The sequence below is a fragment of the Psammomys obesus genome, unplaced genomic scaffold (genome assembly GCF_907164565.1).
Source record: "Psammomys obesus unplaced genomic scaffold, mPsaObe1.curated_primary_1811, whole genome shotgun sequence".
Taxonomy (NCBI): Eukaryota; Metazoa; Chordata; class Mammalia; order Rodentia; family Muridae; genus Psammomys; species Psammomys obesus.
This window is the reverse complement of record NW_026596440.1, coordinates 5,558,043-5,583,864: the sequence shown is the minus strand read 5'-3', so window position 1 is coordinate 5,583,864 and position 25,822 is coordinate 5,558,043. Positions and strand designations below refer to the sequence as shown.

Sequence of the window (25,822 nt, the reverse complement as noted above, 5' to 3'; positions counted from 1 at the left end):
ATAGATAGATAGATAGATAGATAGATAGATAGATAGATAGATAGATAGATAGAGGTAAATAGATGAAACATTAATACATATAAAATAAAATACATCTAGAAGAGATAAAAAAACAAATAAAAATGACTTGTGTACAGTATTTACTATGTGACCATGCATACATACAGTTTTATAAACATTATTTTGCAAAGTGAAACTCATTTACCTTAAATTCTGTGACTGATTTATATTCATTAGCTACAATCTTGTCTTTCATTGTGCCAAAGTCCATGGGATGTTTTATTATCATTGAATACCCAGGAGCAATTGCATCCGTAACAGGAAAAGCAAAAAATCCATGAGGATCTTTTCTGAAAGCAAAGATAGCTTTGAAGTGAAAAACTCAAAAAGCCTAAATTTCTAAGTGATACAAATTTTTATAATCCAAAAATTTATATTACTGACTAAAATTAAACTTGCTTCTTAAAAGTTCAGGGAAAAACATGTATGCCTTTTTAAGGCTCTAACACATATTTTACATGCAATAAAAGCAGCACTGTCCCAGCTCTTCCTGATAGGCAATGCTCTGCAAGCAGTAGCACAACACTACCTTCAGATGAGGAAGAGAGAGGAATGCAGCACACAAGCACCCAGCTTGCCCACATCCTGCTCAACTGGGAATGCCTAGAGAAGGGGAAGTGTCCATCTGTGGGTGGCATTGGGTGGGAGTCAAGGCTCAAACTGTTTCAAGACAGGGAGAAAATGGTGGTATCCTGTGTGGGACAGGAGGTGGACCATGGGATTTAGAGCCTCTAGAGAAGCTGGGGTGTCTGTCTCATAGGTGCCAGGTAACAGGTGGGACACAGGGTTACCTCTGTAGTTGGCGGAGGAAATGCTCCAGAAGCCTCTGGATGGGTGTGCTCTCATTCTCAGCTGAGTTTATAAAGAGAAAGCAAGAAAATAAAAATCAGACATCACGACTTCATTTGCTTCATTAGAAAGTTCCATGTGCATCTGCTTGTGGAACTTCACAGTATCTGAAGCCCAAACAAGAATTGGGCACAGCTCCCTCAACAAAGGCAGCATCCAAAGGCTGCAAAGAGATACACAGCATGTCTCAAGATGGATCAGACTGTTTCCAGTTCTCACCGCAATCCAGTCTACAAGATAGGAAGAGACAAAGGTGTGGGGTACGTTGATCCTGAACTCCCTAGTCAGCACTTTACTTGAGACTTCTCACCGTTTATCTGTACCTGGGCTCTTATCTGCTAAGCAGGAGAGACATGTAATACACATGCACAGATCTCATGAGCACTGTGGGTATCAACTGAGTCTCTGAGCTCACATCAGTCTGATAGCAAAGTTCCTGACTGTCTGGGGAATGCCCAAAGCAACGCTAACCTCTTCCATCCCTCTGAAGGCCACAATGACTACACTCTGTCAGTTAGGTTCAGTGAGGTCTGCCCGTTTGAAGACAGTCCCTGGCTGTTGTTTCCTGGAGAGCTACTGTGACAGTGAGCTGCACAGGAGGAGGAGCACTAGCAAACAGGACCCTTTCACAGAAGGACTACAATAGATAGCTCAAGGGGCCCTGCTAAAACAGGGGTGATCAAATCCACAGTCAAAGGAGGAAATTTTAAAGAGAAAAACATCACCATAGAGATTGAGGCGGCATGAACACTTCTTTTGTAAGCCATCACAATCACATGGCAACTGATTTTAATACTAGCTTTTCTGATAATCCATGTCCCAACACCAGCCTCCTCAGTTTCTTTGCATGTAGTCTATAGTCCTATACAGGGAGGCTTGTAACCAAAGAATCCAAGAGCCAAGAATGAGACTATACCTGAAATGTCATCCCTGGTAAGGGTTACCTAGGTGAGAAATTTAACAAAAACCTCTAGCTTCCTACATGCCATCTTGAGGTAATTTTAAATAACTCCACACTGAACATGAGAGCCTATGTCAGGGTCTCTCCGTCCCAAGTTTCCATGTTTCCATGATATGTGTGTTTTTTATGTGACTCATATATAGGGCCACTAACCTGATGGTTCTGTTTGGAATAGTAAAGCAAATGAAGCCAAACTTCCAGACTAAAAATTGGTAAAGTTCAACCAGATAAAAAATACTGTAGGTAAACTGGGAGTAGTGGTGCACGCCTTTAATTCCAGCTGTTAGGTGGCATAGGCAGGTGTAGATCTTTGAGTTCAAAGCTAGCCTGGTCTACAGATTGAGTTCCAGGACAACCAGGGCTATACAGAGAAACCCTGTCTTGAGGGAAAACAAAACAAAAACAAAACCCAACCAACCAAATAAAAATAGTGTCGATTTTGTGGGACAGCCGTTCTCTATGGCATCTGTTTCTGTTTTACCACTCTTCAAGAGAATTTACCTATTCTTAGCTTGAAAGACACCCCAACAACTGAATGACCATGCTATAGACAATGTAGGAAACATGCCCAGGAACAAGGTCTTGCCTGGCTGTGTTCGGCAGGCTCTCACTGGTCGATCTGGGGGTGGTTCCACCTCTACCTTCTTTCCAGGGTCGAAGGCATCAGCCTCTCCCTCTGAGTCGCAGTGTTCCTTCTCCCGCTTCCGTTTCTTTTCTTCCTATTGGTTATCAAAGAACAGAGGGCACAGAACAGCCACAGCTCGTTTAGATTGGTGCTGCAGGCCCTGCACAGCTCTGCCTTCCCCAGACCCACACTTGGCAGGCATCACCCGATGACTCCCTGGAAACCCAGGACTGCAGCATTGGTCCAGGTATGGCCAGGATGATTAGGGCCCCATCTTGGGCCGCTGCACGTTTACCTTTCGCTTCCTCCTCTCCTCTTCATCGAGGTGCTTCTCCTTCTCTGACTTCTTCTTCTTTTTCTTCTTCTTTTCTCTGTGTCTCTCCCGCTCATGGTCTGACCTATCATCATAGTAGCTGGAGTCGTGGCCAGATCCTGAGAGCTCTGTCACTTCACTTCCTCCCACCTTGAGCACCAACTTCAGAGGCTTCTCCAGTGGTGTGTCTGTGTAATCTGCACACAGACTGTGGGTCAAACTTGCAAAATGCTTGGTGGGACTACTGCACCCCCATGGGTGTCACAAGTGTGAGAGTCTGATCTTAATGAAGCTAGATGGCAAGGGGTTGTCAAAACCACGGGAAAAGATGGAATCTCAAACTAACAGGGCTGTGTTCAGTGCTCTCTTTCAAACCATATAATTATCACTGAGGATTTTCAGAGGGTCCTTCCTACCAGGAGAAAGTACATCAACCCGACCTGAGAGCCAAAACCCAACTCCTTTGTGGAAGCCCCTCTTTTTGCTACAGTCTTCCTGGTGCCAGACAGGAGGTACACAGGAGCTACGGGACCCAAGAAGCTGAAGGGCTCTTCCAGTGATCCAGAGCCTAACCCCGCCTCCTCCCACGACGGCCTGCGGCCTGGCTTTAAGCCCCTCCCTCTCACGGGACCTGCCCGCCTCAGGCACCTCCTCCACAACCCCGCCCAGCGCTGACCACGCCCTTCCCCTGGAAGGCCTTCCCCCGCCAGTACCGGCAGCCTAGACCCCGCCCGCGGGCTCTGCACCTTCGTACGAGGAGCGCCACTCCGCCTTATGCTTCTTGTGCTTCTTGCCCATGGCTGCGATGGCAGCGGATCCGGAGTGAAGCGGCCGTCGGTAGCCAGACCTGCGCCAGTCGGAAGTGGCCGCCCAGCCACAGTCGAGTGCTTCCGGTGTCAGGGGGCGGTGCGCGGCGCGCGGCAGATTCGAAGCTTGGCGGGGCGCGGCACGAGCGGCGGAAGTGGGTCAGAGCGGGACTCCGCCGAAGTGGATCCTCCCACTGCGAAAGAGGCTGCTCGGCGGGGCGCGGGGCGACGACCGCGGCCTCACTCCGGCCGCGTTCCCTTGGCTCCCGGCGGCGGCGCCATGGACCAGGCTGTGGGCGACCTGAAACAAGCGCTTCCCTGCGTTGTCGAGTCACCCGCGGTCCATGTGGAGGTTCTGCAGCGCAGCGAAAGGTGAGCTATGTGGAGTCCGACCACGCGGGGCGAGACCAGGCCCGACCCTACCACGCGTGACTCCGAACGGCACTACCTACCCTGCCTCTCAGGATCCCACCCCACGGCGTCTCACCCCTCAGCACGGCCCCACTTCGCATGACCCGAGCCTCCTGACATTAACCCACCCGGTATGACCAGACTCGACTCCACCTCACCGCAGTTGACCCGAACGGAACGTCGTGACCGTACTTTACCCTACACGAGACTCCATCCCACCACACACCACTCTGAATTGCACCCCCCCCCCCACCCCCCCTCCACACCCCCCCCCCCCCCTCCCCCCCCCCCCCCCAACAACACTGCATATCCCATCCAGACCCTACCACCATCCCACGCGATCTGGCAGGACCCCACAGCTCTCAAGTGACAAGCCTGTGGAGCACGGTCTAACAATGACATGATGAACTCCACGTAGTAGGACTGCACCTGCCGAGGGATAGAGGTGATCTCCAGTCAGGCATTCGAGAAAATAGAGTGTCAGTGGAACAAGGTGAATAAGTATTTAGTTTGCTAAGCCTGAATCTGGTAGTGGATTTCCTGTTATCAAGATGTGCTTCTCCAGGTCAGACCCTACAGCTGTGCACTTTCAGCCCTTTTTTAACAGGGCTGCTAACATAGATTGAATGCTTGTTATGTTTTAGGCTTGTCCCGAACACTGAATGTTGATTAATCTTAATAGGAGCTTGTCGAGAACTAGTGGCCCCTTTTTATAATGCGCTGAGGGAGGCTGATGGTATGACTGCAGTTGATCTCTAGACAGTCCACTTGACAGCGTCATCTTGACTGACTTTCTTATGTACGTGTAAGGGCTGAGGGATATGTGTGTGTGTCTCTTTGAAACAAGTTCTCCTTTCTCAGCTTCCTGCATGCTAGAATTGCGCCCCAACATACCTAAGTTTTCTTAACAATTTTCTTATACATAAATAAAACTTGTGTATGTTTTATCTATCTTTCTAGCACTGCAAAAAAAGAAGACATAAAGCTGAGTGTTTACAAGCTGCTCAACAGGCATAATGTTGTGTTTGGAGATTACACGTGGACTGAGTTTGATGAGCCTTTTCTGGCAAGAAATGTTCAGTCAGTGTCTATTGTTGACACAGAATTAAAGCTTAAAGACCCTCAGGTAAATTCCTAGGTTACAGTGGAGCCTTTAGGGAATATGAAGCAATTGTCATAAATAACTAATATTGATCTTGATAGCAGGTACTTGCCTATCTGTTGGTTTGGGTAGCTAGCCAAGCTTTAGCTATGTGTACTGGAGCTACGTGCTAGAGTAAGGATACTGTGTGTCAGGATGGTCTTGACAGAGCCGGGAACAGGAATGGGAATCTGACAGTTGGAAAACAGAGCTATAGAATAATGGGCCGTGTCTGAGTACCTGTATCCCACTCTGTCGATGAACAGGTATGTGCTTGGGAGTATGTTAGGACAGTAGGTTATGTGGAAGTTACAGAAATGAGATGATTCTGGTTTGTTTGTTTGTTTGTTTTTTCTTTCTTCCTTCCTTTTTTTTTCTTTTTTTGGTTTTTTGTTTCTCTGTGTAGACAGGTTTTCTCTGTGTAGCCTTGACTATCATGCTACTCACTCTATAGACAAGGCTGGCCTCGAACTCACAGAGATTGACCTGCCCTGCCTCCCTGAGTGCTGGGATTAAAGGTGTGTGTCACTACCACTTGGCTAAGATGGGCCTGCTTTATGGACGTTCTTCATCTCATCTTGTATACAGACTGACTTGCCCACTATCTTTTGATTACAGTTACGGGAAATTGGGAACTTTGTGTTGGCAAAAAAATATGTCAGTACACGAAGACAATCTATTACTTTCAGAAGGAAAATACAACATGATCATTTAAATAAGAAATTGCCAGTTTAATGAATTACTAACTAGCCCTAGGGATTTAGGGAATAAATTAGGCTAATAATAAAAAAGTACAGATAACCTTGAAAACTATGATAAAAACAGTTTTACAACTTACCCATCTTATAAGACTACTGTAGCCATCAACTTTCACATAGCATATCATTCACCTCAGTGTCCATGTTTTTTCAACTGTTGGTTGACTTTCCTAATTTATTTTCCTGGTTATTGGTGTGACATGATAAAGTAAGGCACTGGCTCACATTGTAATGTAAAGGTCTAATGTAAAAATGCAGATCTCTTTCATCATAGCGCCATGGCCTTTATCCTACAAAAGGGGCACAGATTGGCATAGCCTATTTACCTCTAAATGAAGTGTAAGATCAAGCCCCCATTGGGCCATTTTCTATAGAGGGAAAGAAAAGGTAGGCCATTCCAACACTTTGCTGCTGTTTGATGAGGTGGACATCCAGGTCTTCATGGACCTGCTGAGTCCTTCTCATAGTGACTGTCTTGTTGGTAGAGTGAGGGGTGGAAGCTGAGCTTCCCATTGATAATGCCCTGATACCCTGATACTATCCAGCTATAAATACTTAGGTTTCTTTGCTACATAGTTAAATCCAGATTTAGGAAGGCAAATTACAAAATTAGACTGAGTTGGCTTGTAGTGACAGAACATTAAGCAAAAAGACAGGGATGTATCACATGAAAACAAGGGCCAATCTGAATTTTCTCCAGTGTCCAAATCTAGGACACTGACAGTAACAGTGAATAATAAATGAGCAAGTGAGGGAAATACTTTTTGTAAGATACTTGTACATTAGATTTGTAGGTTTCCTTCAAGATACAGCATTTAATCCCTCCCACCCACCCAAGTCCTCCACTGATAACTTCTTTAGTATCCCACTTTGAAGTAGGTAACACTGAACTGGTAAACTAGAAAAGGGATGATACTAGTCTCTCAGGCCATACTTGACAGCATTACCTTGGTGAAGGCTGAAGTTGTCAATCACAATGTGTGTATCCTTGCCTTGACATGATGTCATGGTGAGATTGCACTTTATTTCTAATTTTGAAACTGAGACTCTGCTCTGATTTATAGAGGATTTGGCCATTCTAAATAAAGGTCAGACATAAAGATGACCTACTGGAAAAAGAAATAGAAAGGAAACTATGGATGCGTGGAAAGCCATTTCTGCTCAGGCCCATATGGGTGACTGTACTACTTCTGAGTTTGGTTGTAGGGGACTTTCTTCTTTATAGTTGGCATTTCCCTCATCTGTTAACTTTATAATAGTGCAAAAAAAAAAAAATCACTTAAAACTTAGGTGTGCTGGAAATGATGGAGCACATCTCATTAATCCCAGTGCTTGTGAGGCAGAAGCAGTTCCATCTCTGAATTTGAGGCCAGCCTGGTATACATAAGGAGTTCCAGGCAGTCAGCCCTACGTAGTGAAACCCTGTTTAGGGTGTCATCAGGGAGTGTCACAGCCTACAGGAGAGAAATTGATAAATCCCTTAAGAGCTAATTCTAGATCAGAAGTGAAATGCTAGACTTTTAATCTAATCTGAGAACTAGTTTTAACAATAGTATTTTTTTGGTCTTTACTTTGAACTTCAGCATATATCATAGAAGTAAAGAAGGTGTTTTCTGGGTTGCAAAGATGTTTTTTTCCCCTCATCAACAGCCCATTGATTTGAGTACATGCACCATTGCACTTCACATCTTCCAGTTGAATGAAGATGGACCCAGCAGTGAAAATTTGGATGAAGAAACAGAAAATATAATTGCGGCAAGTCACTGGGTTCTGCCTGCAGGTACCTGTTCCTGATGGATGGGTAGTGGTGGAGGGAGGCCCCAGTCAGAAGATTAAGACACCTGGGATATGTCAAGTCACTTAATGAGAAGATTTGTTTCTTTGGTTTTGTAAGATTTTAGAATGCTTTATCCCTTATGAAATAAACGAAAAGGATATCTCTGTGTTAGCTTTCCATTATAATAAATCCTTAGGACAGTTAGCCTATAAGAAGGGTTTGTTTTGGCTTACAGTTTTAGTTCATGAAAGAGTGGCTCCATTGCTTTGTGCCTTTAGCAAGGCAAAGCACAATATTAGGGGAGGGAAGGGTGTCAGAGAAAGCCTATTCTTTTCATGGCCAGATGCTGGGGAGAGAGCAAGAGACCTGTGTCCCACTCTCTTCTTTAAGGATGACATCATTTAAACCTCCTCCTAGGCCCTGTCTTTTAAAGTTCTACCTCCCAGGAGTATTGTGCTGATGATCAAGCCTTTAGCACATGGGCCTTTAGGGAATACTACAGACTTGATTGATGGTGACTGCAAAGGAAGGAACACATTTCTGGGCTGAGACTGTTCCTTTAGACAAGTACCTCAGAGATTGTATCTGACTAAGGATGTCACATGCATTCCTTATCCCTGCCTAACTGGTCTCCCCTAGTGGGCAGTCCTTGCCTGCTATAGCTTCTCTGGGGACTTTGCTACTGAGTTCCAACAGGTGATCTCCAGGGATTATTAATTTAGTCCCTAGTTTTATGTTTCTTACTGTGTAAGGAGAGCTCATTTGTTTTTTGTTTTGTTTAAAACACACTTTATATCATACATAGCTTAAAAGGCAAGTCTAAGATGAAATATAAATTGCATCACTCAGTGAAAACAAAAATATAGTGTACCAATATTTATGGAAATAGATTAGCCCCAAAAAGATTTTGTTTTGTTTTCGAGACAGGGTTTCTCTGTGTAGCCTTGACTGTCCTGAACTTGCTTTGTAGACCAGGCTGGCCTCAGACTCACAGTGATCCGCCTGCCTCTGCCTCTCTGAGTTCTGGGATCAAAAATGTGTGCCACCATACCTGGCCCAAAAAGGAAATTTATAGGCTTGTATTCAAAATAAATAGACCAGTAGCCTGGGCCTTTTCTTCTAGAAACAGGGAACTGGTGAAAATAATAATAATAATAATAAGCCCTGAGAAACTAAAAGAATATAACAGAAATAACAAAATAATGAAATTTTTTTTCTGAAAAACTTTTAGTGCTTGGATATTTCTTACATGTCTAGAGTGGTTTTTTATCAAATCAACTCCCATTCCCTTCCCTCTATTCTTCCCCTGTCCTCACCATCATTTTTGCCTCCTAACATCATGTACTCTCCCCCCCCCCCCCATTGGATCCTCTTTGTGCTGTATCTGCTGGACTTGCAGTCCTGAAGAAAACTGAATCTCCTTCCCCTAGCAGCCATCAGTTTGCCAGTAGTTCAGAGACAGGGGTGGAATTTCATGAGCCATATCCAACAAATACTGTTATGCTGCAACATCCACTAATTCTAGCTCTTCAAATGTTTTTCCCTTCCTTGATGAGCGCTGAGCCATGGAGTTTTAGTCCAGTTAATGATACCAGGGTTGAGTTGCATCCTGTGATTTGAGCTTTAAAGCCAATCAGAAAGTGGTTGATTACTCCTGTAATGTTTAGTCCATTAATGCACCAGTGGGCATACATTGCCAGGCCAGTCATTATTGAAGTTTCCAGGGCTTATAGCTGTGTAAGACTGTTGATTACTTATCTCTTGCAATCACATGCTTAGAACCTTTTAGCACTGTGAAAGCCAGCCAATAGAGTGGGGAGAATTCATTTCTAAAAGCATTAGTCCCCAAAACATGAAAGAGTAATTCACTTTCTCTCTTATATTGGAGATTAAATGCAAGGCCTCACATAAAATAGATGTGTAGTCTGTCTCTGAGCTCCATGATAAATCCTCTTTGTTGTTTGTTTGTTTGAGATAGAATTTCACTCAGGCTGGACTTGAACTCACTCTTAACCCTAGCAGGGCTTAAACTTGTGATTCTCCTCCCTTAGCCTCTCAAGTCACTGGGATTAATAGGCTTGAGCTGCCAGACTTGGTAAGAATAATCCTTTTACTCCATTTATCTTTCAAAATTATATGCCTGGCATTTATTTTGGATGTTTACTTTTAAGAGAAGTTGAACTTTGGAAAAAAAAATAAAACAACTCCACACTGTGCACTTGCTGTATCAGTCTTGATCCTTTGGAAGCAATGGAAAGCATTGGGCCCAAAGTCTTCCTAAAATTGAGGTTTTGTCTTATTCTCTTTGACAGCTGAATTTCACGGGCTTTGGGATAGCCTCGTGTATGATGTGGAGGTCAAATCACATGTAAGTTGCTATACTTTTTTCAGAATGTAGATATTGTCTTGCTCTCCAGCCTCTCCATGTCCCTAGCTTCAAGTATGCTTTTAGAAACCCTACCAGTGGCCCACATCCTGAATGCCAGTCCATCAGCAGTTCCCCAACTGATCCTTTAGATAGGAAATGGTCAGAGACTAGAAGAGGATGGAAATTTATTTTGGATTACATTCTTCCTGTGAGCTCTTTTGGGGACAAACTAGGAAACCTTCACTTAGAGTCTGCAAGGCACTTCCTCAGGCCCTGCCAGATGTGCTATGTGCATTCCCCACTACCTGCTCTGCTGTGTCCAAGGAGGGAGTTTTCTATCTGATAAGTACCTTGGGCATCTTATTAGATGTTTTCATTCTAAGTAAAAGTAATGACTTTTTTTCTCTTGAATGGTACCAACAAGTATTTTACCTTATCACCTTTTAAAGATGCCTTTTAGAATGATAGCAACTGATGGGAGAGAGTATCTGAGTGTCAGGAGGTGATAGTCCTTTCAAGACTGTTCTTGCCCCTTTCTCCTTCAGAAGCAGGCCTCCACAGCAGGCTTTGGGAACCTTTGTCTTACAGGTGCTTTATCTGCCTTTCTGCTTTTCCATATTAGCTCCTTGATTATGTGATGACCACCTTACTCTTCTCAGACAAGAATGTGGACAGCAACCTTATCACTTGGAACCGGGTGGTGCTGTTGCACGGTGAGGTGGACGGGTTTTCATGTGACAAAGTGAATGGCCTGAAATTGATTTTTAACAATTTATGTCCCTTTTACAATGTGATAGCTCGTTATTTTCTGAAAGAGTCAGAATTGCTACTGGAAATTCTCTATCTGGAAGCTGATACAGTTCACTAAAGTCTGGTAGATCTGTTAGCTTACTTTTCTCTTGGGGTCAATTTGTTTACTTCCTTCTAAGTTTTTGTTTTGTTTTGTTTTAAATGATTACCCATATTCCTAACTGAACATATTTGCTTAGGATAGAACAAGTTTCTTTTCTTTTTTTTCTTTTTTTCTTTATAATAGTCTCTGCTTCACTTCATGAGAGTGGACTACAGAAGCCATGTTGTTTAAAGAAATTCTGTCAGGTACTTTTTAGAAGGAAATTGTTAATTTGTACCCAGTCCACCCCCATTACTTCATAGAGATGGAGCAAAATAAAGATAGTACCTACATTGTAGCAAAGGAGTTGTTTGGGACAATTAGCCTCTTTCTGCCAATTATGATTGCTGGAGTGCCCAAGATCTGTTAAAAAGTATCGCTTAAGAGGCTGGAGAGATGGCTCAGAAAACTTGCTCTTGCAGAGGGCTGGGATTCAGGTCCCAGCATCCACAGGGCAATTCACAAATATCCATATCTCTAGTTCCTAGGGATCTGGGTACCCTCTTCTGTCTTCTGAAGGCACTGTGTGTACATAGTGCACTTACATGCAGGTAAAAACAAAACTCTTAAACACATAAAATATAAATAAATCTTAAAAAAAGAGACAAAACAAAACAAAACACTGGGTATGCTATAGTAGACTTTAGTCTCAGCCCTAAGAGGATAGAAGCAGGCAGATCTCAGAGTTTGAGGCCAGCCAGGGCTACATAGTAAGACCTTGTCTCAAAGAAGAAAAAAAAAATGTATTTTGGTTTACAGTTTTAGAGGTTCAATCCATGATAAATTCACTGCTTTGGGTCTATGGTGGACACATCAAGGGGGAACACATGGGAAAACAGCCATCACGTCATAGCCAAGAATGAAAAAGGAAGAGACCAAGGTCCCTCTATCCTTTTCAGGTGCATATTTCCAATGACCTAAAACCTCACTTCTCTCATTTTCTGCAGCCACCCCATAGCACCACCCTGGGGACCATACCTTTAACAAATGGGTGTAAATGACATTCCAGGTCTAAACTAATACTACTGTTGTGGTCTAATGAGGGTGCGGGCCACGTTGAGGTACCTACAGTGAAAGATGCCACTGCAGGAGTGGTCCTAACGAGCTAGCACTCTATGTCTTTGTTTACCAAGAAAGTGTATTTGGCCTTTGAAAAGTACCGTGATGAGTGTGGACTTCATAGAGGAAATGTGGAAACAAGGGCTGCTATCACCAAGATGTGGACCAAGAAGTGTGGTGTATATTCAGTATGCCTAGAGAAGAGTCAGGAGCAGTATGTCAGCTGGTAGACCAGAAATGGGAGAGTCCACATTGGTGAAGGCCAGTCATGGCTATATACTGAGACTCTAGAGCTTTTAAGCTACAACTTAACAATTAATACTTGTAGTGATAACAGTAATAGCACTTAACTGTGTTTAGAAGTAATATAGCACCTGCTTGAATGTATTTCCTTGGCTTTTATTACAGGTCCTCCAGGAACTGGAAAAACATCCCTTTGTAAGGCATTAGCCCAGAAACTGACCATCAGACTGTCAAGCAGGTAACTTTGGTGACAGCAAAAAGGAGAGTAGCAGGCACAGGACTTGTGACATTTGAAACTGTTGTATTTTCAGTCATGATTCTTGGGTCTTTCTCCTTGGGTGTAGGTCAACTGATTCCTCTATACCCAGCATGGCCTCAAGTTTGATTCAGTCTCATAAAGTATGCTGAGGCTGGTGGTGGCAGCCTGGCACTGCGCCATACATGGTACTGGAAGGAAGGTGTTTCTGCTCGTGGGCGGCAGGTCTAGACACTGAGCAGGTTTTCTGTGTGCTTTCACCATTTACTAAGGAAAGAGTATTGATGTCCCTGTGGACTTACCTGTTCTTGAGTTCTGTCTGTTTGTGGTCTCAGTTTTCCTCAATTTGAAGACTGATTGATGATAACTCATTACTTGGGAATCTGTTTTTTCAGCATGTTAGACTGCTTGCTGAGTGTTGTTAGACAGACCACCCATATACTTGGCCCTTTTATTTCAGCTTTTTAGTAATTTTTTTTAATTTATTTTATTTTAATGTGAATGGGTATTTTGCCTGCGTGTATGTCTGTGTACCACATGTGTGCTTGGTACCAGAGAAGCCAAAAGAGGGTGTTCCCAAGGAACTGGAGTTTCAGATAGTTCTGAAACCCAGCCATATGGTCCTGGGAATAAGACCCAGGTCTCTAGAAAAGCAGTCAGTGCTCTTAACCTCTGAACCATCTCTCCATTTCTCCTTTTTTCAGCTTTTAAAAAAAATAGCTGCACTTAACTTTAAACAGTTTCTCTTGCTACATCCTTAAGATCATGCATTTTTTTGGTAGTGTCTGGTCTGCTTTTACACCTAGTCATTAGTTCTTTTTTTCTTCATAGTATTTTCTTTCTCTGAAGGTTTCTTTTGATTCTTTTTTGTGTTCTTTTTTTCATATGTTTTTCATATATTCGTATCAATTGCATTGTTATTTCTATTGACTGTCTTTTCTTCTAGTTATGAGCCACATGTTTCTCCTTCTTGGTATGTGTGTTGTTTTATTATCACTCTGAATTGATTTGGAATCATCTAGAAAGTATAACTGTCAGTCTATCTTTGAGAGAGTTTTCAAAAAATTTTAACAAAGAAAGGAAAGCCTACTCTACATGTGGGTGACGCCATTAGGCTAGTGTCCTAATCTGAATAGAAAGGGAAAAGAAAAAAAAAAAAACTGATTCATAGTATTCCATTTCCTCTGCTTCTGTTTGATGCTATGGGCCAAGCCACTCCCGCCATGATGCCTCCCCTTCCATTATCGACTGTGTTTCTCTGAACTCTGAGCAACAACAATGTCCTTCTCCCTTAATTTGCTTCTTGTCAAGTATTGGGTCATAATGATGAAAACAACTAATTCTTCCTGTCAGCTGTTTGTTTTTGTTTTGTTTTTTAACACAAATGCTAAACATTTTGGTTAAAGTATCTAGATTTTTATATCTTACTTTTAAATTTGCTGGCTTAGTTCTGGAAGCCTTTTCAACTACTTATAACGTAGTGTAGTCTTTCTGAGGTTTGTTTTCAGCGTTCTGGGGAAAGGGCTTGGGTGTAGTTTTGCCTTTGTCCTGGTGTGTGCTGTGCTAGGAGATCCTGGAAGGTTAAGACAATACTCTTTCCATTTGGGCCATAGGCGCTTGGATTCTTCTAACCTGTGTGAGCTTCAACAGCCTTCAAGCTTTGTGGACTCTCCCTGCTCAAATGCCTTGGTATTCAGCAAAGACACAGGGTCCCCATGCTGGTTTCAGGGCTTTATTTCCTCATTTTCTCTTCTCCTGTGGAACTCTGTGCCTAAGTCTACAGATACCTCACCTCAAACACCAGCCTTTATTTCCTCAGCTCCACAATGCCTAGGTTCCCTTGAATTTTAATTGGAAGAGGCCTGGATGGACACCAAGGGTAGCTCTTAGAGCCTTTCATTTGGGAGTTACCTTCTTCCCCTGTTTAGCCAACAAAATCCTTACCAAATGTCATATTTTTTTATTCATTGCCTAAAAAAAGGGTAAGTTTGGCTTCTGCTAAGTCCAGTATGAGTAAGATTCCTGTGAGATACACTGGTGTATAGCTGTATTGTTTCTTTACAGAGATGTCTTAGTATTTTTACATACAAGGAATGCTTTATTTTGACCAGTTAAGTTTAGCAACTTGGCCCCATTCTAATAGATTAAATTGCATCTTTTCTTTAAAGGCCTCCAAAAGCAAGTTTAATAGAACACCAGAAAGGTAAAATGTTATGTAAAAATCTAGCTTTCACTTAGAAAAATGTGAGAATTTATATTTATCTTGTGAGTTAGTAATGCCATACACACACACATATAATATTATTTCTCCTTCCTGCTATGTTAAATATAGTGGTTTTTAAAAAATATGTATTTATTTTTATTTTATGTGCATTGGTGTTTTGCCTGCATGTTTGGCTGTGAGGGTGTTGAATCCCCTGGAACTGGAGTTACAGATCATGGTGAGCTACCATGTAGATGCTGGGAATTGAATCCAGGTCCTCTGGAAGAGCAGCCAGTGCTCTTAATCACTGAACCATCTTTCTAACCCAATATTGTGATTTATAATTAATTTTATTTAATATTTGCCCCAGTCTCTTTGCTTTGTCACATTGTTTTTAACACCCTCACCCTTCTCTGCGCTTTGTAAGCAGTAAAAGTAATTGGTGCTTTGGTTTTAGAATGGAACACTGCTGGCCCTTAAAAATAAGAAATTCTTCTGTGGACCTGTGGCCTGAGAGCTATGAAGTCTGGGAAGCCTGATCTACATAGAGAGTTCTAAGAAAGCCAGAGCTACACTAACAGCTGAGTTGTATCCCAGCTTCCACCAAACTAGTTCTAGTTTTACAGTTATGAATAAAAACTCTGGGGCTAGAGTAATGGCTCTGAGGTCAAGAGTACTTGTAGAGCACCCAGGTGGGTCACGTGTGCTGACCTGGAGCACCCATGCCCTCTTCTGGCCTCCCAGAGAACTATGCCCACTCAGTACACACGCATCCATGCAGGTGAAACGCTCATGCACAGAAAATAAAAGTAAATAAAGCCTGTTTAATAATTCTATGAACACTTGCACCAGATTTTCATTGAGACACAAAAACATGGGTTTATAGAAGATGGCTGTAAGAATGTAGTGTTTAGAATTTAGCCAGTGGGGCTAGGGAGAAAAGCTCAGTAGTTAAGAGTGTGTATTGTTTTCGAGAAGGATCCGAGTTTGATTCTCAGCACCTTTATCGGGCAGCAACTACCTGTTGTTAGTTTGCAAAACAGGCCCCAAAATGGCAGTGCTGATAACAGTGTCCTAAGATGATAGCCTGGGGCCCAACTCAGGCTGGATTTCGGGTAAACAGAAGGATTCTGATTGGGTAAACAGAAATCTAAACTCAGCCTTCCTTAGGTTTCTATTCGTCAGGAAAGCCACTTCCTGTCTCTGCCTCTGATGACAACTGATGGGGCAACGTAACCCAAACAGCGTGCAGCAGCTCAAACACCTTGCTGACTATCATAAAATCCACTTGCTTCCCCCCAGGCTGCTACTCTATTCCAGATGCAGCCCAGCAGTTTGTCCCCCAATAAACTGTTTTTCTACCTAAAAAAAGAAAGCCAGAGCTATATAGACTGTGCTTCAAAAGTGTGTTTGGGCGGGTGGGGAGAGACTTAGGTAGTTTTAGGAACTTGCTCCTCTCCCTTTGCTTAGTGAGGCTGAGTGTGTGCTATTTATGAGTAGAGGGCACTACCATTTTAGACTTTCTCTGATCAGCAGCATTAGTGAGCTTTAACCCTGTAAGTACACCAAGGCTTGGGTTTCCAGGAAAAGGAATCACCACACTTTGGGGTTTGATGTAGAAAAAAATGTATCAATCCTGCCAAAACTTCTTGATGCTTTTATTTTGTTTTATTTGCTATTTTGGAAATAAAAGTTATAAATAAGAGGTTTTGCTATTTGATTCAAATGAGGATATGAGAAGACTTGTTTTACTCTTATCTGGACCTGTTAATTGGAACATATTAGGTTTTCTACAACTCCATAATTATATGGAGCTGCATATCTTAAGAGTGGGGTGTCAGTTTCAGAATGTGACAATGGAGGAATGCTGTGTCAAAGGCAGTGGATTAGTTGTAGTTTCCTTACCTCTTTTCTTATCATCTTAGGTACCGGTATGGCCAATTGATTGAAATAAACAGCCACAGCCTCTTTTCTAAGTGGTTTTCAGAAGTAAGTGTTAAATGTTTTAATTACTGATATTGTCAGACATAGTCGGAAAACAGTGTCTTCTGTCTTGACCAAACATTCCAAACACAGATGCTTCTGGAAAGAAGATGAAATGAGGACGTAACAAAGTACCTGACTGTGGTCAGAGATGGACTCCAGAGCTAGAGGACTTGGGGGTAGACTAAATTGAGGAAAGAAACCCTCCAAGGCCATATCCTGGACCTCTGATTGGGCAGGACAGGACACCCACCAGATGTTCAGCCAGTACCAAATACTGCGCTTTTTTGCCAAGAAACTTTCATGCTCATGTACTCTGAATCTGAATTGAGGTTACCCCAGTACAATGTTGTGGGTGCTCTGAACCCCTGTAAGCCTGGATGCCCAAGGCATCTCATTTCAGTATGCTCTTGTGGTAGGTATAGGCAACTGGGAACAAAGTGCCTGTGATTTTCCCTCATCACTTTCTTAGTTGCTATCAGTGGTTTGCCTTGTTCCCAGGGGAGTAAGCTCACAAGTAATCATCAGTGGGATCACTTGCACTGTGCCACCCTGAGCAACAACAGACGCAGTCTCAGCTCTCCATGTCCTGGAATGCAGTAGTGTTTGCGTGATATTTAGAACCATCTTTGTATCTTGTCTGATGCTGGGAGTTTTCTGAGGGACCGTCAGGAGAGGTGGCCACAGTTGTGGTGCCGTTTTGCTTCCCTAACAGTTGACTACAAATTAGCATCACTAATAAGAGTGCTTTTGTTTCAGAGTGGCAAGTTGGTAACTAAGATGTTCCAGAAGATTCAGGACTTGATTGATGATAAAGAAGCTCTGGTGTTTGTGCTGATCGATGAGGTAGTCAGTCTTTGCCTGAATTGCCTCTTGCTCCTACTGCCTGATCTCTCTCACTTGGTCAGCTGTATTGCAAGCTCTTTTCTGTGTATCTTTTCCTAACACACCATTCATTGAGCTTCTAGGAGCAGGGAGCAACATAAATACATTCAGTTTTGTTTAGTTTTGTTTTAGTTGACGCTATCTTTAGCTGTCTGTGAAGTACCAGTTACTCTTCATTTTGACCTGTTGCTCTTTCTCCACAGGTGGAGAGTCTTACCGCTGCTCGAAATGCTTGCAGGGCAGGTGCAGAGCCATCAGATGCTATTCGTGTGGTCAATGCTGTCTTGACTCAAATTGATCAGATTAAAAGGTAACACATGAGTAGTGATGGAGAAATATGATGATCAAATAGCTTTAAAATTGCTCTCAGGCAGCTTGATGACTTTATAGTCACTTACCTTGGCTTTTGCTGCCAGGGTCTCCAAGAAAGGTGCTTTTCACAGCCTGTCTGAAATCCTCACCAGCCCTTCTTCCAGCATCACTCCCTGTTCTGGGTGCCAAGTTCCCATAATAAACCATATAAACACTAAGACTCAAGGTGAACACTAAGCCCCAAACCATTTCTGCCTAGGTCCTGTGTTAAACTGGTCAGCTTTCTACCCTACTACCCAGGATCTCTGTCATACTGACAGACTCTCCTTCCCAACATCCCCTGATTGGTTTCCCACTTGCCTGCCTAAGCTCCCAATAATGCTTAAGATCCCCCCACCTGCCTTCCTGGAGTACCCTGTTATGTTGTTTGCCTCCCCCGTTGCCAGACAAGGCAGTCGTCTTCTTTTCATTAGTTAAAAGGTAATGTGGAATCAAAAGGACGCCTCTCCTGGTGTCCCATTTGCCTTCATTATGCTCAAGGCTGATAGTTGATAGTCTCCATTGCCACAGGTTCCTCACTAAAGCTGTATAGATGGGGTGGTCAGGAGTGTTGCACTAATCTTCCCCAAAGCTGAAGGAGGTGAGAGAAGTCTAATAGAGTACACCCCAGCTTTCTAGAAGCAGAGGCCTTGGGAGTGTTGTTGATCATAGACCTGCTGCAAGCCAAGGGAGACTCCCTGACTAGAGATCAGTGCTCTCAGGATATGCAAGCTGTGTTGGAAGGTTACTCTGGCATAAAGCACAACCACCCAAATAAAGCTAGCTAGGCTCTTTCACTCATGGACCTATTGTTTCTCCTACTCATGCGCCTTTCACATGGGACAGAATAGGACTGAGGGTTTAAAGCACATTGTACCTGATTCTTGCCTATTCACTATGACAGGCATTCCAATGTGGTGATTCTAACCACTTCCAATATCACTGAGAAGATTGATGTGGCTTTTGTGGACAGAGCTGACATCAAGCAATACATTGGCCCCCCCTCTGCAGCAGCCATCTTCAGAATCTACCTCTCTTGCTTAGAAGAACTGATGAAGGTGCCTTTGTTTCTTTCCACTCCTGACCATTACTAGATTTCTACATGTTAGTAGTTAATTGGCATAGCTTAATGTACACTAGTTCTAATAGGCATTTTAACATAGGCATCTTACATTGAAAATTATAGTTATGTTGCATCTAGATTATGCCTGCTAACTCAGTATTTTTAATCTTTATTTACTTTAAGAGTTAAAAAAAAACAAAATTCAAATTAGCCTGTAAACTAATAGTTTAGTATAGCACATGTGTGTGTGTGTGTATATATATATATATATATATATATATATATATATGTTGACATATATATGTCATTATACCATGCTCATTATGTTTCTGTTCTTCTGGTATTAGGTATTCTGGTATTCTAGTATTTTCAGTATTAAGGAACCAATGTGTAGAAGGCTAGTGAGAGGGCTGTAGGCAGTTGATGAAGCACCTCCTAGTTCTGAACCAGCCACGGACTATGAAAGCTACCAGTCTCTTAGCCTATGAAAAGGACAATGGAAGTCTTTCTTCACAGGATATATTGACTGAAGGCCAAACTTTTCAGAGTACCAGCTGACTAAAAGTTACAGTTCACATATTACACTAACTGCAGGTCATAGTTCACAGAACTATGACTGACTGAAAGTTGTGATTCTTAGACCGGCATCTGACAGCTCATGCTACAAGAACATTGTAGGCTTAGATTTTTCACCAAACCTACTTTACTTTGCTTCCACCCCCCTCCCCCCACCACAGTAGATAGAAGATGAGTAGGGAAAACAGCTATAAACCTCTTTTATCAACTTCCTGCTTAGTAGGGACAAAACTTGAGTTTTCAAAGAAACCAGAAACTTCCACTTCAATACATACTTTTGAGTCTAGAGTGTAAGGAACCTAGGCAGTAACCAAGCAAGATAACAGTAGATATTTATAATGATTATGGTAGAATCGTTGCCCTTAGTGAGCAGAATGGAATTATCCTCACAGATCCTGCCTGGCACTTCATAAAGTCACTACTTTGCTGGGCCTTGCTGTCCTTGCCAAGGATGGCATGGTCACTTTGGGGCAGGAATAGGGAGCCAGCTCAGCCAGGAGCCCAATAAGCATGCTCAAGTTAGCATTATTCTGGCATTGGCATCCTGGTCTAGCTTCTGGGTGTGGAGTGGTCCTCTGTGAAGATTCTTTACTACTACCAAAGAGTTTAACATGGGGTAGGTCCAGTGAGGAAGCTGGGTATATTAGAGCCAAGGATACTTTTGGTGTGTCTTTCAGCCCTCACAATGGGACACTTGTCACACTATGAATCTGGAATATTCTGAAGTTTAGCTTAGAGATTTTTACTTTGTTCCTTTTGTTAAAAATTAAGATCTTGTTGAGGAGATGGTTTGTTGGATAAAATGCCTGCCACCCAAACATGAGGACTAGAGTTCTGATTCCCAGCACCCACACAAACGTGGCACACCCATCTATAATCCCAGGAGTCAGGAGATGGATTCCTGGAGCAATCCTGCTAGCTAACTACTCAAATCTGTGAGCCCTGGATTCAAGTGAGAACTTGCCTTATTCTATAAGGTGGAGAGCTAATGAGAAAGACAGCAGCATCTGGCCAAACATACCACATGCACATACAAAGAAAGAACAAGATAGGCAGGTGCTATAGTGAACCTTGGCTGGTCCTGAAGGCAGACACTATGTAGTTGGGTCTCACTCTATCAGGAGCTTGCAATCTTGCCTCTTGTGATGTGTGCCTGCCTGTATAAATCCCCTGGCTGTGGGGACCTGAAAGGTAAGAATACCAAAGAGAAGCCTGTCTCCTTTTGGCCACCAACCTCCAGAGTACACAGAGGAGGTTTTGTGGGCGCATCGGTGCCACCCTTGCAGTTTAGTGCAGCTCCTCGAGAACACCTTGGCTTCTAGGCAAGTGGCCCGTGAGGAGAGTCAGGGACCTTCTGCCTTGTCTGTCACTCTGCCAAACTAGTCATGCCCAAAGGGGAAGGGGAGAAATGTTCCTTTGAAGACAGCTGTGGGCTTGGCTCTGCATTCCAGTTCTGTTCCTCTAGGTTTGACACATATTTCTGTAACTAAGGCAGCAGCTCATACCACCCATTACTGCTCCTTACCCACTCCCCCTAGCCCTGACAGGAAGCCAGGATATATCTTAGCTAGAAATCCAGCATATGGCTTGCGACTGGTTCCTGAGCCATGTTTTATTATTTGCAAACTGATCTTTGAAGAAACACAGGTATGTCAGGCAAGAATGTTAAAAGTGTGCAGAGCTGTTTTCTAGTGTCTATATTTGAGTGATTATTTTGGACTCATACCAAGTCATGACAGTTTCTGATAGCCCTGGAATTACCGGCCCTTTTGCTCATGGTGCTTGTACTTTGTGTTATATGGATTCTGTTATAACTACTCTGCCTTTGACCCCCAGTGCCAGATTATATATCCTCGTCAGCAGCTGTTGAACCTTCGAGAGCTGGAAATGATTGGCTTCGTTGAAAATAATGTGTCAAAGTTGAGCCTCCTTTTGAGTGAAATTTCAAGGTACAAACTGATGTCATTTTTAATCCAAGAAAAATCATTTGCTGAGGTAACTAGGTATTGTGATTTTCTTTAGAGGTCCAAGTAGGCTCTGGAGGTGAGCAGTCAGGGAACTGCAAAAGTAGGCATGTCTGCAAAAGAGGCTGCAACTTACAGAAGGAAAGTGAGAAGGGAAATAACTTTGGTGATTAAGGCAGAGTGAAAGGCAAGTAGGAGTTTGATACAGAGCCTAAGAAAACAGACTATTCATATAGTTGCTCAGGAAGCGGCTGGGCAATGTGTTGGCAGCTATCTTCATAGATTATTTCCCACAGATCAGTGTGATAGTGCTGGAGAGGCAGAGGGTCCCTGCTGTGAACTCACTTTCTGGCCAATTTTTACCTTATTAAAGAAGCCATGAAGCATGTGGAAGATTTTAAGTGAAAGATTAGCATAAGAATGCAGTGTTGCTAGAGAAGAGGCTTAAATCAATGAAGAAGAGGAACACAGTTCTCAGATGTCTGTAACAACTTAAGACATGGTAGCCTGATTGAGTATTCTGCTGGCAGCTTTGTGCCACAGTGTCTTACTCCACACCGTATGCCCCCAGGTGGGCACTTCGTTCAGTAGATAACAGATGGTATTGAGGAGGAGAGGGAACAACAGTCTTTGAGGCCAAAGCTGCAGCCAGGGTCACGCAGAGTCCTATGCTTTTGGGTTACCTTAGCCAGGCTTTGAGCTCTGGTTCACCATAAAGAGGGAAATTATCCCTGAATTGTGTACATTTGTATATGAGATTGACATCCATGAATATGATTATTTTCATACCAGGAAGAGTGAGGGCCTCAGTGGCCGGGTCCTGAGGAAACTCCCTTTCCTGGCTCATGCGCTCTACATTCAGGTAAGCTTCCCTTGGCCCTGTGTACTGGATACCCAGGTCCTTCACCCACACTGTTCACAGGAGTTGGGGTAGTGCCTTAGTTTCTTTTCCAGTTACTGTGATAAAATATTCCTTAGAAAGCAATTAAAGGAAGAAAGAGTTTATTCTAGCTCTCAGTTCAAGGGTACATGCTATCATGGTATGGAAGTCAAAGCAGCAGGAACTTGAAGCTAGCTACTGGTCTACAGTCAAGAAGCAGAGAATGAATAGTGAATAAATGGTGCTGCACCGTTCCCTTTTCCATTTATACAGTCCAGGACCCCAACCAGGTAGTGATGCTACCACAGTGGGCAAGCTGCTCGCCATAATTGATATAATTGGGATAATTCTCTAAAGTCATACCCAGAGGCCTCTCTCCCAGGTGATTTTAGGCTCTGTCTGGTTAACAACACTATCCATCATAAGCAAGTGGGTACTTGGGAAGAATTGGCTCTTCAGGTGTCTGTTCATAAGTACACACATACACATGTGCAGTATTCTCAGGCACATGTTCCATGGTTCGGGAACTTTATTCTCCTCAGTACTTGTGACCAATGAGCCTGGGTTCTGTTCACACCAATTGTGTTCTGGAGTCACTCCCTTACCTGCCCAGGGCCAGGTTCCCATCACAAGCCTGTCAGCCACACAGTTCTCTTAAATCCATTATCTGATATTCTACATGGCTAGTGGCAGCTGCTGTGTAGGTGTGGTCTTCAGTACCAAAGAAACACCCATGGGCCATGTGTATGAGTGCTTTGGCACAGAAGGGAGAGCTTGGTTTTGAGCTGTACAGTGATTCTCAGTTCTAAAGCATCAAGTCTTGCTCCTCATGGTTCCAGGACATCGGGTGAGCCTTTTGGGAAAGGTTCCAAAATGGCAGGCCTCAAGGTCCCACATTCTTTTCCCAATAGCTTCTCTTTCTTCTTAGCAGATGGATGACTACTGGTCTTACCTGCCTACTCTGGTAGCCTTTTCTAACCAACAGGAAATAGCAAATTACATCATCTGGTCCTGGGCTTGTTTATACATAGATCTGAGCCTCTTCCTAATTCTACAAATGTACAGATGGTAGCTGCCAGGTAGCCCTACTCAAGCCCTGCTCCACTCAGTAATGGCCATATATCTTTTCAGGCACCCAGCGTCACCATCGAGGGTTTCCTCCAGGCCCTGTCTCTGGCAGTGGACAAACAGTTTGAGGAAAAAAAGAAGCTTTCAGCTTAGATCCCAGACATCCTTATCTGTGGTTTTCAATGGACAACTAGTAGGTGATAACACCTACCTCACAGTGCACATTAGAGATTATTCTAAACAATGTAGGTCTGCAAGGCAGACAGATGGGATGGTGAACTTTGTCAAAAGAAGGAAGGACTGTGTTTGTGTTATTTTATAATGCATATTTAAAGGCAAACTCCCTGTCTTTTTCAGTTTTAAAAAGATAGTTCCAATTCTGTTTGCATCTATGTAAAGACTCATCTAAATATTGATTCCCATCCTGACTCTAGCCTGTCAGACACAAGATGTTAAAATTTGTTTAAAATAAAGGGAGCTCAAAACAGCTATCACAGAACAAGAGGCATAATGCAGTTACAGCACTGAAGGATAGATCCTTCGCTCAAGCTAGAAGGGACCAGTTAGCTTCAGTTAGCACAACATAATATCTTGTGCCTCAGTTAGCACAAGATGTTATGTAATGGATGAGAAAGCCATGTTTCTGTGATACAGAAATTGAGCAAAGGAATGCAGGTGCAGGTGAGGACTTCTTTGATAGTGATCAGATGTCATGTTCACAGGAACAAAGCATGCTTTCTACAGCCAAGTGAAGTAGGCAATGTGTGTCTTGTTTCTCCACTAATGTTACTCATATTTCAAGTGAAAATGCATGTTGCCAAATATAAGTTAATAAGTGTTATACCTCACAGAATATCATGTTTTATGTCATCTTGGCATTAATGCTTTGTACATGAAGCTACTTTTAAAAGGAGTGCTGTTTTTTCATAGAACTTTTTTAATATTAAACTTGTTTTCAGAATACTTTTATTTTTATTCCAATGTCTACTTCAAATGCTGAATTTTACTAATAATGATTGGTGTATTCACACAACATTAAATTGTTATGTTCCAAGGATCTCACAATACAGTCATTGACAGGAACATACTCACTCTGCCAGTCCTATTTGGGAGCAGTACCCCTGAGACACTGCAGGCCATGGCTACTGCCTTACTACTCAACTTTACCCTCCTCTTTGTTTCCTGGGGCTCCCATGGGTGCTTTGGCTTCACTTTCCTCTCGGAAGCTAGGGCTAGAACTATGACTAAAGCAGTGGACCACTTCCTGCTTCTCTCTATGCATCCTTTCTATCAATCTGTGCTTCTGAGTTTTCAGCTGACTTACTCTGTTTCATGATTCCATGATTCCCTGTATTCCTCTGCTTGGAATAAATTTATCGTTTTTGCCCTGACTATTCTCATTCATGGACTTACAGAAGAAGCTTCTAAACCATTTTCTTACCTTAGAAGTTATCTCTAAGAAACTGAAAAGAAAAAAAAAGTTAACAAGAATTCTACACAAATTCTTGAAAAAGAAAGTTGTCAGCTCAAAAGAGAACAGCATACTCTTGACACAAAAACAGACATTAGAAAAACATCAGCCATTCTCATGAATATATATTCAAAACTTTTCACAAAGTACTAGGAAATCAATGGGGAAAACAAACAAACAAAATAATAACAAAAATAAACCAAAGCAGGGTTTCCCCGGACTTTTATTTCTAGGTTTTGGTTTTTGAGACAGGCTCTCACTGTGTAGGTTTGGTTGGCCTACAACTCAGAATGTAGACCAGGCTGGCCTCTAACAGATCTATCTCCTGAATGCTGGGATTAAAGGCATGTGCCATCATATCTAGCTTCCTAGATTTTTTTAATGGTTTATTTATTTGCATGCATGTCTGTAAGATATGCACACGTATATGGGTGTACATGCCTGTACATAGGCACGGTAGCCAGAAGGAAACATCAGTATCCTCCTCCTCGATCCCTTTCCACCTATTTTTTAAGGAAGACTTTTTCCGTAAACCTGAGGCTTGCTTAGGTTGGCTGAAAATCCCAGAAATCTTCCTGTCTCACAGCTGGTGTTATAATCATGTCAAGTTTCTTATGTGGATAGTAGGATCTGGACTCTGATTTTCTTCACTACCTAGTAAGGGTTTTGTTGTTGTTTTTATTGTTGTTTGTTTGTTTTTAACTTTTTATTGAGTCTGTGAGTTTCACACCATGCATCCAAGTCCCACTTATATCCCTGTTTCTTTGTATCTGCCCTCTGCCCTTGCAACCTCCCCCCAAAAGAAAATAAAAAACAAAAAAGTAAAACAAAGCATAGAAAGTCTCTCTTTGTATAAACT

At 42.7% G+C, this 25,822-nt stretch overlaps 2 protein-coding genes across 4 annotated transcripts in view; one reads left to right on the top strand and one right to left on the bottom strand.

Annotated features, from left to right (window-relative positions):
- Window positions 1-3,687, bottom strand: part of Brd9 (bromodomain containing 9) — a 27,505-nt gene extending 23,818 nt beyond the window's left edge. For all 3 annotated transcript variants that reach the window (XM_055598001.1, XM_055598003.1, XM_055598004.1), the window contains exons 1-5: window positions 3,555-3,687; window positions 2,791-3,005; window positions 2,457-2,589; window positions 852-912; window positions 206-350 (exon numbers count right to left, since the gene is read on the bottom strand). In XM_055598001.1, coding sequence (XP_055453976.1) covers window positions 206-350; window positions 852-912; window positions 2,457-2,589; window positions 2,791-3,005; window positions 3,555-3,606 — 606 coding nt within the window. In that variant the 5' untranslated portion in view covers window positions 3,607-3,687. The remainder of the gene's footprint in view (window positions 1-205; window positions 351-851; window positions 913-2,456; window positions 2,590-2,790; window positions 3,006-3,554) is intronic.
- A 178-nt stretch (window positions 3,688-3,865) lies between these two features.
- Trip13 (thyroid hormone receptor interactor 13) lies at window positions 3,866-24,468 on the top strand. Its single transcript, XM_055597995.1, has 13 exons — window positions 3,866-3,986; window positions 4,986-5,151; window positions 7,575-7,704; window positions 10,014-10,069; window positions 10,692-10,782; window positions 12,429-12,501; window positions 16,648-16,711; window positions 17,465-17,551; window positions 17,794-17,900; window positions 18,846-18,999; window positions 21,417-21,529; window positions 22,337-22,406; window positions 23,556-24,468. The coding sequence occupies exons 1-13, from the start codon at window positions 3,895-3,897 to the stop codon at window positions 23,643-23,645; spliced, it is 1,293 nt and encodes a 430-aa protein (XP_055453970.1). The 5' UTR covers window positions 3,866-3,894; the 3' UTR covers window positions 23,646-24,468.
- The last annotated feature ends 1,354 nt before the right edge of the window (window positions 24,469-25,822 follow it).

Excerpts from the sequence above, each read along its gene's own strand:
- Trip13 (XM_055597995.1), top strand. The coding sequence starts at position 3,895 with ATGGACCAGGCTGTGGGCGACCTGAAACAAGCGCTTCCCTGCGTTGTC. Across the intron at positions 10,070-10,691 it reads ATGTGGAGGTCAAATCACAT|CTCCTTGATTATGTGATGAC; the intron begins GTAAGTTGCTAT and ends TTTCCATATTAG. Across the intron at positions 16,712-17,464 it reads TTTCTAAGTGGTTTTCAGAA|AGTGGCAAGTTGGTAACTAA; the intron begins GTAAGTGTTAAA and ends CTTTTGTTTCAG.